The 12,393-nt window shown below is 40.8% G+C and overlaps 1 protein-coding gene across 2 annotated transcripts in view; it reads left to right on the top strand.

The window, feature by feature from the left end:
• Positions 1 to 948: 948 nt before the first annotated feature.
• SEC24A (SEC24 homolog A, COPII coat complex component) overlaps positions 949 to 12,393 on the top strand; it is a 51,705-nt gene continuing 40,260 nt past the window's right edge. For both annotated transcript variants that reach the window (XM_034779931.1, XM_034779930.1), the window contains exons 1-3: positions 949 to 1,133; positions 6,874 to 7,398; positions 10,704 to 10,880. In XM_034779931.1, the coding sequence (XP_034635822.1) occupies positions 1,055 to 1,133; positions 6,874 to 7,398; positions 10,704 to 10,880 (781 nt within the window). In that variant the 5' untranslated portion in view covers positions 949 to 1,054. The remainder of the gene's footprint in view (positions 1,134 to 6,873; positions 7,399 to 10,703; positions 10,881 to 12,393) is intronic.

The raw sequence follows: 12,393 nt of genomic DNA, 5'->3' as shown, positions 1-12,393 counted from the left end.
CGGGACTCTGCTTTACAAACTTTCTCAAGAATCTTGCCTCCCCTACACCCCAGGATTCTAATAGGTAGATGGTGGTGTTCTTCCTTCTGAGTTAGAATTGCTGCCATAGGTGCTGGAACCAGAGGTGTGGGGGATGCTGCAGCACCCGATGGCTTGAAGGGATTTCCATTATATAGAGTTTGGTTCAATGGTTCTGAGCATCCCAACTATAAAAATTGTTCCAGCACCCCTGATTCCTGCACCAAAATTTATGGCATTTATGTTGTGGGAATTTAAGTGGAATCTTTTTGCATGTAAAACAGAAGTGGTCTCGTGTTTCTTATAAACCCTGGGTCACTTTGCAGAAGAGAAGATGTCACTGAGAGTTTTGCCATTGATGTCAACCTGAACAGGATCACGCACAAGAGAATTCTGCTGTCATGTTAGAGTCATTACATTCTGCATCCCTAATATTCCTTCCTCTTCACCCCTTTTCCCAGCCCCGTTTCAGCTGGATGCCCTTTTTCTCGCCTAAACTATTGTGCAATACGTCGTCTGCCTGGCTACTGTGCTTGAGGATTTTTCAAGAAAAAATGATACTGTCTTGGTGCTCAAACAGGGGTGGACGGGTAGCATTATATTACTGTAAGCTATTGTTATTATGACATGAAATACATTGGTTTAGGAATGAAAAGCTATAATTAACTACTCAGTGGGAGACAAAATAAACCCAAACTCTAATACCGGCGTGGACTATTCCATGTAATGAGGGATACAGGAATCGTGCTACGCTACAGCTGTCCAAAGAACGACCAAGTCCATCCAGTACAGCACCAGCAAAGCAGGGGAGCGAACGCCCCCTCTGAAACCCCACCCACTCCAGACTCCGCCCCATCCATGCCCTGGCCACGCCCACTGTCGCAGACCGCTTGGGCCCGGAAATGCCACGTGTACGGAGTGCGCCTGCGCGGCGTAGCCGTCGGTGCTTCCGGTGTGCGGTTCCCTCCCTCCGTCCTCCCCCCAGGCTCGGAGCTGGGGCCGGGCGAACACAGGCAGAGTTGCGTCCGCTCCCGCCATGGCCCAGCCCGGGAGACCCCCCGCCGCCTCCGGGCACAGCAGCCAGAACGGGGCTGGAGGGGAACGCTACAGCAACGGTGAGGCCAGGCCGCCCGGGACCGAGGGTCCGGCCGCTCCCTGCCTCGAGGCTGAGGGGAAGCTCGGCCGCTCCCTGGGGAGGGCGAGGAGAATCCGTGCGATTCCCCGGGCGAGGGCAGGCCGGAGACCCAGCCTGGGGCCTGCGGCGCCTTACGGGGAGCACGGTCCCTAGCGCAGCCTCCGTGCCCGGCCCTTTGTCCGGGGATCCCCCAGAGAGCAGGCCCCGGGCGGTGGTGGGCTCCTGGGGCCCGGCGAGGGTACTCCCTGATCCTCCCCAGCTCCCTTCTCGCCGCCCCACCGGGACACTGAGGGATCGGGCAGCCGTGTTGGGGGGATGGTCGGCCACAGGGGTCTCCAGTGGGCGAGGCCTGCGTTTTCCCGGGATTTAGTTTGCCCCTGAGACCTCTGCGCTCCCCCACACTAGCCCCGTGGTGGGGTCGAGCGGGCACAGCTCCCCTGGGCGGGCAGTCAGAGGGCCAGGGCTCACGGGACGCCAGCTTGTGCTCGGTTTCAGGGTTTGAGTGGGGGTGTGTGTGCCACGTAGGACGTGGGTCATCATTTTGGATCACTTACGTTGTGCTCATCACTCCAGTATCGGAATACGCATCCCAAACTGGGTGAGTGGGGAAGGGCACGAGCCGTGTCCCCACAGATACACCCAGTGACAGGTTTCTGTGGGAAACTAACACAAACCAGTTAAAAAAACCAAACCCATGGGGAAGGAATGGCTCCTGTCTGTGAGGTTGTACGTGTGTGGATGGGCATTACTGAGAAAACGTTTTCCAAGTACCTTCTTTGTGGCATTTTGAGCAAATCACATTCAAATTGGCTACTGGTTTCATCACTAGAATACACACGGGATGTCTGTTAACCTGTTTTGCTTTATTCTGATTTAGCAACAAGCCATAAAACAGTGATTCTCAAGCTTTCGTACTGGGGACCCCTTTCACATAGCAAGTCTCTGAGTGCGACCCCCCCTTATAAATTAAAAACACTTTTTTATATATTTAACACTGTTATAAATGCTGGAGGCAAAGCGGGGTTTGAGGTGGGGGATGACAGCTCGTGACTACCCACATAATAACCTCATGACCTCCTGAGGCGTCCTGACCCCCAGTTTGAGAACCCCTGCCATAAAAAGTGGCCAGATCTTGAGTTAAAAGATGTTTGGTAGCAACATTAAAGATTTCAGTATCTGATTGCAAACAGCTTTGCGCATACCATTTCTCTTTATGTCCATCAGTAAGGTTATAGAGGAAAATAAGTTGGACTTTTAAGAAGGGGATGGGTTATTTTTAACAATAATATCAGGAGAGGACATAACCTGATCTCTATGAGGGGATGGAGTTCTCACTCTCACAAACCCCAATGCACATACAGTAGGTGGTCATGAGGCTTTGTTCTCTGGAAACAGGTGATGGCACAGATGGGGAACTACATGAGATAATGAGTCAATGGACTGTATTTGCTGTAATAGAATAGTATTTCTATAAAAACCAGTCTGTTTTAGCCCATTATTTGGTAAATAAGTTGTCATTCTCTGTTCACATTATAGTGAGAGATAAGTTTTAATAATGTGTGTATGGTCCTCAGACTGCTACAGGATGCACATTGTTTTCTTCTTCTTTTTCTTTTTTTTTTTTTTTTAGAAAAAAAGCCCTATTTTGTAAAATGAAGTTGAGTGAGTGAAAGATTTTTTTATAGTATATCTCACCAATTATAGATTGCATTCAACTTTCTAAATTCAGAAGTCATTCATAATCTGAGCGTCTGTGACCTTTTGTAATGTAGTGTACATGTGGCACCACGGTTATCACTTGCAGTGGGAGGATCCTGTAACTTTAGAGTAAAACACATAATGTAATTTTACTTTGCAGTTTATGCAAAAACAGTGTTCTCCCATTCAATAAATTGTATAATCTGAGAGCTCTTTGGTTTTAATTTTTTGTAACCACTGATTTAGTTAATATTGCCTGGAGTAGGAATGGACTGGAGTTATCAGAGATGAGCCACTGACACCAAGGAAGAGAGAAGTTTTTAGCCAGCATTAATGGCTTATCTTCCCAACTCTTTTTCTTGGCTCTTCAGGCATTGTAGCTCATCAGTCTGTGCTTCTGGTTGCAAGCTGGACTCCCATGGAAATAAGCAGAACATAAGCAGTGTAATCCAATCAGGTTTTTCTGGTGGAGAAAGCTGGAGAGGAAAAGGCAGGTCCCATCAGGGCAAAGAGATGAAAAATAAAATAAGTACCTGGCTGCAGCAAAATGGCAAATTCGGAGGCATCTTGTAAACAGGCCATGTTCTACAGTTACAGAATGGAGTCTGTTGGGCTCTGATTATGATGAATGGGGGTGGTTCATATCCCTTAAAGCTCTTGTTTCAGATTTTCTACACACTTGGGCAGATTTTACTGCATTGGTTTACACTGAATGTGGGTGAACTTTTTCAGACAAATAGCATATTTGACCAAAAGTGCAGTTTCAGATGTATCAAAAGTATTCATGAATTTGTGTCGAGTTCATCAAATAGTTTTGAGCAAGCTGAAAAAGTCAAAACAAAGTATTTTGACCTGAAATGTTTTGTTTAACTTTCAGGCATTTTGATGAAAGCTAAAGAAAGGAGGAGTAAATTCACAACATGGCTGGAGGACGTGGTGAATTTGTCTCTTTTATAGGCGTTAGCCCAGTGATTGGGGTACTCAACTGGTATGTGGGAGACCTGGGTTGAATTCCCCCCTCTGTCTGCCTGCTGAGGAGAAGGATTTTGAACCAGAGTCCACTACATTGCAGAACAGTACCCTAGCCACGGGGATATTCTGGTGTGTAGTGCTTTCTCAGTCTTTCTTCTTGATGATGTTCCACTTTTATAAATAGTGATTGGAGCAGGGACTGCAATTTGGGTCTCCCATCTCCCAGATGAGTGCCCTAAATCCACGTCGGTAGAGTCACTCTTTCCTTGGTCCAATGATTATTTACAAATAAGAGAGTCTCTTTTGTGCTTGCAAGTAAAGTTACTATACAACTATTTACATTTTTAATATTCATAAAACCTTACATTTGCTATATTTACAATATATCAATATATTTGGAGCCAGTCAATTCAATGACAAAACAAGACTGTACGAAGCACAATCCAACTATGTACATTAAATCTGTATCTCTTTGTAAGCAACTCTCTACTTTGATTGGTTAACTTAAAATAACACACTGGCATTTACTTTTTTTCAGTGCACAAGTATTGTTCAAACGGTCTCCAGAGATAAAATGTCTTTACGTTTGTTTGTAGATAACAGTCAAAAATATCATCTTGAGGCTTACATTGAAAATTGGACTGGCAAAAGTAATATTGAGTTGTATTCTTCTGACACTATACTTTCCTTTTCATAGATTTTTAACCTAATCTTCATCTCCTTCCCACCCCCCCCCCAACAAACTTCTCAACAGATTTCTTTTTTCAAGGTGTTATCTTAATTATAACTTTCTCTTAAAATACAGTAGTACATTAAACAAAAACAGTTCACTGTCATGTTTCTAGCTACTGTATCAACAGCATTAAGATGATTTGGTGACATCTGATTCTTATCAGGGAATCTGAATACTGTATTTTTGTTTGAAAAGCAGGTGTTCAGTGATCCAGGAGTGATTCTCATGCACCTGTTCTCTATATATTATGTATTGTAAATGTTGATCTTATCACTGAAGTCATGGGAGAACTGAGGATATTTTAGTTATCTATGTATAATGAAGGGACAGAAGTTAGAGGTTCTCCCTCAGAGACAGAAGTGAGGATGCATTGAGCAAAATAATCGATATATTCCCTTCTTAAGATCTGTCTTGAAGACTGAAACGGTGAGATTCCAGTTAATACAATTTGACCTAAACAGCTTGAAACACCTTTTTTGCAAACCTCAGAGATAACCAATATGACTGTTTCCTTATTTTTAATACAGTATAACAGTTAAAATACTATGTTAACTTTAAGGTTGCTACTGTGTATGCACATCAAGGACTGCTTGCTTAAAAACCTAAGCATTTAAAGCAAAGGTATTTTTTATAGTCACTTAAATGGGCATGCAAAAATCACATAACATTTTTATAAACTTGAGGTAGTGGAATGGGAAGTCATTCAGAAAGACACAGCTTGACTATGAATAGCCAAAAACAGTTCAAGAGAGAATTTGTGACAGAAAAATAGTTGTAATGTCAACTGGGATACAATAGGCAGCGTATTTAGATCACCCAAAAACATGTCACTTGGCGATATATACCGCCTCCCTTCAGGGTGGGGATGTGTGTCTAGTAGATAACATATGGTGTGTACAACTTACAACTGTGATCTTCAGTTCTGAAATCTTGAAAAACAATTGTTCCGATTCGGAATGAAAACTTGAAATTTCCTGTGGAAAGCAAACTCCGAAGATTTCATTTCACAAAAATCAAACATTTATCAGCTGTCTGCCACCTGCCCATTTTGTTAAAAAAAAATTCCCCACCAGCTATAGTCCCAACATTGTGAAAATAAATAATGTAGTACTATTTTCCCTTATTGTATCTAGTTGTCATCTTTAAAATATGGAAAATGAATGATGTCCTAAGAATGTAAATCATTCTCAAAATGGCTAATGGTTTCATAAACTGCTTGCTTCTAAATATTTTCTCCAAATGAATTCAGTTTAGTTCAGCTATACCAGCCAGGAAAAATCTAAAAAGCAGATTAAATGCATAGGCTACCTTTTTTTTTATTTCACTGGGCAAAATTTCTGAGATTTTGATGGCAGAATTGACCTCTGTGCCATGATCCTGACAGAGATGCTTTAAAAAAGTATTAAGGAAAATGTAGCTGCTAATTGGTGTGAAGAGCAGCTTTTAAAAAGCATTTTCACTCTTGGTCACTTCAGCATGTATACTCTGTTTGCCACCCTTCATGTGTGCACAACAGTTACTTGGGGAATCAACACAAACGCCCACTGCCATGTGAGTATGATCATACCAATATATGATTTTTCCCCTGAAATACATTTGGCTTAGCTGATTGTCACTTGGCTTTAAATGGGCAATAGAAAATAACTTCTATTAATTGGCTTCCAGAACTTGCATTTTCCAAAGTAAATGCTACATGAATAATATGGGGATGAGTTTTTCCTCTTACTAAAACTGACCACTAGACGTTTTCATTCTCAAGCTTGTGGGAAATATCAGTCATGGTTTCTTACCTTAAGAACTATGCTGATATGTCCACTAACTTGTATGTTCCCCAGTAGGGTCAATCATCATGTTAAAAGGAATATTTCTAAATTGTTTCAAACTCCAAGCATATTTTCCCTGTCTGCCATCTACATTTAATTGCCTCATTCTGGTTTACCAGCCAGTTGCATGTGTGAGCATCACAGTTATGTTTGATTTGCTTTTATTGAACGTCTAGCTTCTGGATGTTCAGGTGAAAACATCAGCCACGGATGATGGCCCATGTTCAAACCTGAAACTTTTAGAGAATATCAGGGTTCTACTAGGTTGTCAGAAAAATAATTAAACAAAGATCTAGTGTATTAAGAGCAATTAATTATTAAGTTCATGTGTCTTATACTGCTCTCCGTATTCCTGGCTTGTTACTAAAAAGCACTTCATTACTAAGGGTCTAGTGGTAAATTCCCAGGGGCTGTAAATAAGTGATATGTTATTGGGAAGCTGGAAATTTCTTCTTGGGTACAACATTGACTCTTTGAAGGTTTTTTTCTTGTAGGTCCTGTGCAAAACTCACTGATGCATTCATCACAAATGTTAGATGGCCAAGGATTCAGCTCTACAGTTCCAGGATTATACTCGCCTCAAATACCAACAAAGGTTCCTGTACATCCATCTTCTGGACAATATAATTTCGGTGGTTCTCAGAGTGTTTCTCCATTAAGTAATCAGGGATCTGGGCAGACTCTTAATAGACCACCTGTGGGACCTATTTCTATGGCACCTTTGCAACATGCAAGTTCTGTTTCCCAGATGCTCCCTCCATCACAAAACTCTGCTGCTATACCATCATCTTCTAGTAGCTTCGTTCCTGGAGCTTATCCCCCAGCACTTTCAAACTGGCAGTATGGTCAGACTCCTATGAGTCAGCCAACTGGGTCTCAAACAAACCATTTTGCTCATGTAGCAGGAACATTATCAACCCAGCCATTATCATCATCAGGGAGTACAAATCCTGCAACAAGCTATCAGTATACTGTTTCCCCTGGAGGTCCTCCACTTCAAAACAGCTACATGAAACCAGGTAAGAAAGATAAACATAAGGACTCTTGTACAGTGGCATATGTTTGGACTGAATTATACATCTAGTTGCAAAAGTTGATTCTCACTTTAGCTGTTGTGGTTAAAAATAAATAAAGATCTGATTCTGCAGTGACTCCTAATAGTAGTGGAACTGCATTGTTGAGCTAGATGCTCTGATGAAATGCAGTTTAGAACTACTTGGAGAACTTCCATTCACTTCAAAGAAAGTTCCACGTAGGGAGCAGGCTCTTAATTTTGTGTTTTGGAGAATCCTGCAACAGGCATTTGCTGGGAATTGGCCTTTCTCACTCATTGTCTTGTTTAAATTTGTTTAATACTGCTTATTTAGGTCAAAGGTTTGCATGTCTTAATGCTTTCTAGGGGTTCTTTCTCACAGCTCTGAACCTAGGGGTTCATTTCTCCCCACCACTTAACACCTCTTTGTGGTAGCTACCTGCCTTTTAAAAAAGGAAGAGAAGGACTAGAAATATAGAGAACGGAGGATTGGCAAAAATATATATTTGTGTGTCGGGATACAGGTATACAGTACAGAGGTTGGGTAAGCATACATGGTACCTATATGCCTTTTCGTGCTCTTCTGAATGATGCCTGTTTGAACATTTGCACACTTGGATCAAATCTTGGGCTCTTGCGATTTTCTGTCAGTAGGGGTGTGTGTGCAAGTTGAAGTTTTTTTAGGATTCCTGTTAATCATTTAATGCTGGCAGTTCTCAGCATGGCCTTTGTTGGAAAGTTGCAACTTGAACTCCTTGAGCATAGTTTGTTGAGTCATACGACAGTCATTCTGAAATACAGAAGCTGGTATGTGTGTGTGTTTGAAAGGAGAAGCTGGGAGAAAGCAGTGATGCTACAGTTCAGTTCACTCTAGACAAGGATGATTTGTTCGGGAAAACACAACCAGGCACACAGACTTCATTGAGCACAGCACAGATATCAAAACATACATTAGCAAATAAAATCTCACTAATGCTTCTCTCTTCCCTGGTAATATGCACCAGCCAGTCTCCGACCTCATCACTGGCTTCTATTAGTGGTAAACATTTAACATTTTGTGGTCATATTTTCTTGAATGAATGAATTTGTAACAAGCTATAATAGTTTCTTTAGCATCGTTCACTAAAGCAAGTCAAGTATCTGGAATAGTAGCCCTCAACATTTTATGGGAAGTAAGAAAACATGAATAAAGTGATATGCATATTATTGTTAAATGGAAAGCTTAGTATACTTCTTGATAGAAAGCTTCCTTATTCTAAATTTCTAGTTTTCACTCCATCCCAAGTTGTTTGTCTCTAGAAAGTTTCTGAGAAGAGAAGTGTGAAATGGGCTATAAAAGTGATAGAGCAGCAAATTATTAGACATATCAGCTCTTTTTTTTTTTTTGTGCCCTATGATATGCAGGTGACAAAATTTGCATAACACTAACTGCTGACTTTAACTATTTTGGAAACACAATACAGATGCAAACCACTTGTACAGTTTCAGTTCACTACAGTTTTATCATCAGGTTTCTACTATCCAATTCACATCCAGCAGTTCCTTTTCTAATTATTCTTCTACTGAGCACAAGTTTCTGTTAATGGGAGTAGTGTGCTATCCTGCTATAAAATTTATTGCAAATCAAAGCAACTGGAATGCTAAAGTAAATATTTTCTTTGTGGGTGACTTTGACACATCAGTCAACATGAGTTTAAATGTTAATCATGCACATTAAAAGGAAACTAATTGCACAGTGGCTTTCAAACTGTGTTCTGCGAGCCATTAATGTCCATGAAGATACCCTTTGTAGTCCACACGTGGAGGGAAATTAAGAAGTAGATTGTTGGGAGAAAAGGCAGACCTTGTGAGACTGGTTTTTCAGAATGGTCTACAGAATAAAAATGAAGGACTGTAATAGCAGAACTCTCATAGCAATGCAATAAAAAATTTTCCTGAACTAAATCGGTTGTAGTTATTTGTAGAATTAGTGACATGTATTGTCTTTAAAATTAGATTGCATAACTTAGCTTATTGGCTAGACGCTTCTTGTATTTAGTGGGAGCAAAGGTTTCTGCTAATGTTGGTAATGTACCTTGCCCGAAGCTATCTGTGTTGGCAAAGTCTAAGGTAAAGGAACAAAATGGAAGTAACTGTGATAAAAATCTACTTTTGTTTGATGTCACCACTACAGATACAACTGGAATATTGAATGTTGTTTCATAAGTAATCAAGCAGATAATTTTTTAAATGATCAGTTAAGTTTGTGTAGTTTGGTCTGACAACTTACCTTATGGCTAAATAATCAGTGTACTATAGAAATACTTCTAATATTTTAATGTGTGGCCACATGCTGCCCATCCTGGTGAAGACCTGATGTACTGACAAAAGTTGGTGATTGATCCTTGGAGAAGATATTAACTATTTCAAATTTAGTTAATGCCTGACAGTGCACTTGGTGCTTTTAGAGACGAATAGACCTACCACCCTCTGAAATAGAAAAAGGTGCTCCTAGGACAACTCTTAAGCATAAAGTAAGAAATTAAGGTCGGGATGGCAATTAAATAAGTAATTATCTTTAAATTATCCATGAATGTCCAGGAAGGGGAAAATCTTCCATTGGCTGAGGTGGGGAGAAAGTTACAGAAAAATGGTGTGGTCTTAGAACTTTTGTACATTTCTCTAACCTAGGAAGATTAACACTTGATGTGAGCTTTTCAATATATAGATGCTAATAAATCTTTGTGTAGTATCCTTGACCTAGAGTATTTAGTTTCAAAACAAAAATCCCTTGCATTGCAGAAGTATACTTGGGCTGTGTCTCATTGCTGTGTCTCATTACTGCAGTATTCTCGGTGTAAAATCTTTTTTGACAAGTAATTAAAAAATCTAGAAAATACGCATTTCTAACAATGACAACTTAGCATCAAATCATATAGGTGGCAGATGAACATCCTGTCAAGGGAAATTTGTTTAAAAAAAAAAAAAGTGTGAATTTATAGGATCATCAGATGCATAGTATTGACATAGGCTGGCATTTTCAAAGGCAACTCTTGTGGTTAATGTGCCTTATTAATCGTCAAAACAGGTAGTGACATAGATCATGGAGCTACAGAAGTCCCAGTACTTAAAGATGAGAAGAAAAACTGGCTAAGAGCTGTTAAACTTCATGTGCTTCTTTTGGGTTTCTATAACTTGTGCTGCTCTTTCCACTGAATAAATAAGATTAATATTCAGATTTACCTGTATGTAAGTAACCATCTGTGACTCTTCAGTCAGTTTAAAGCTCTTGAAAATGAATTATCTCTACAGGCTCTGTTCCTCCACCAGTGAATCGGCCTTTAGCTTCAGCATTCCCTCCTGCTAGACCTCCTCTAGGACCGCCTCCGGCTGGAGGTCCACCTTTAGTGAGGCCATCGGCAACCCCAGTAGGACCGCCTAACAGCAATCTACCCCAACCTCTGCTAAATTCAGCTACAAACCAAGAAGGTAAGGGATTGATCAGTTCTATTTATTTGGTATTTCCATATCAATATAGGTAATTGTAACAGAAATTAAAGTCACTCAAAATGACTTAGTGAACAGAAACTTTTGGCTGCTAGAAAACTCTTTCCCATGATTTCACTGAAGTAACTACGCTTCAGAACTCTTCCTTTTTTTTTTTTGATATCTGAATGTTTTCATCACCAGTACTTCCAAATTACTGTTAGAGGATCTTTTTTCTTAAACTTCAAACTTTTTTCTTTAACTTAAACTTAGAGGTAGTTCAAATATGAAATGTTTCCCAAATATCAGTTTCTGATACTATATTTGCAGAAGAACCAATTTATTTCATGTGTATTGAATGTGTTGCAATGTATCTGTGAAAAAACTGTACTAATTAATGCACTGATTTTATTGCATTGACATAAGTTGAGAATTTGACATCAGTGTAGCATAGTTTCCTCACAGTTTCAAGGTAAAACTGATGGGAGAAAGATGGTATATTATTTCCCATTGACAGATGCAGAAGAGAAGTAAAAAACTGAGTGTTCAAAATAGGTATCTGTGAGTGATACATGTGTGATGTTATGCCCTTGGTTTTTATGTTCACTTTTTTGTACTTAGGAGGGATTTTTCTTTTTTCTCATTGTTTCAAAACTGTGTGGGAAATTTAAATCTCTCTACCACCAATCCTGCAGCAACTAGGGAGGATTAAAATATGTTATTCCTGCATGGAGTTCTTCCCTTTATCCAGTAGGATCAAAATAGGAGTTAGCATCATTTGGATCCTGGTATCATTGCTCCTGGAGCAATTTTATAAAATGTGAGCTCTGCAATGCTGTATCAGATGTAAGTGCTGTACGTTATATTTAACTTTTTGTAGTGAAACTTTTGAATCATACTTACTGTGTGCTTTCTTTGCAGTATGTTAAGGTAGTTGGAGAGTGACACCTGCTCTTAATAAATGCCCTACACAGTACCAGCTGTCCAGGACTATCAATAATCTAGGAAAAAATATGGCAGTCATGAGGTTTACTCCTATGGCTGCCGCACAAGTATGCCATTGTGTTTAAGCACTCATCACTGCTTTGTACCAAACCAGGGTGGATTTGATTTAAATCACTAGTCAGGAAGCCTAGATTTAATCATGCATTTCTACATAAAAGTGCATTCTTCTTGGTTGTTATAACCTTAATACATATTCTTCACAACTCAGAGATAGATGTATAGGGTTACCATATTTCAGCAAGCAAAAAAGAGGACGGGAGGAGCCCCGCCCTAGCCCCGCCCCTGCCCCTCCCACTTCCCGCCCCCCCCCCCGAACCCCCAACCCCCCGTTCCTTGTCCCCTGACTGCCCCCTCCTGGGACCCCTGCCCCTAACTGCCCCCCAGGACTCCACCCCCTATCTAAGCCTCCCTGCCTCTTGTCCCCTGACTGCCCCAACCCTTATCCACACCCCCACCCCCAGACAGACCCCTGGGACTCCCACGCCCCATCCAACCACTCCCCACCCTCTGA

The sequence above is a fragment of the Trachemys scripta genome, chromosome 8, assembly GCF_013100865.1.
Source record: "Trachemys scripta elegans isolate TJP31775 chromosome 8, CAS_Tse_1.0, whole genome shotgun sequence".
NCBI classification, from domain to species: Eukaryota; Metazoa; Chordata; order Testudines; family Emydidae; genus Trachemys; species Trachemys scripta.
This window is presented reverse-complemented; position numbering and strand designations above follow the sequence as displayed.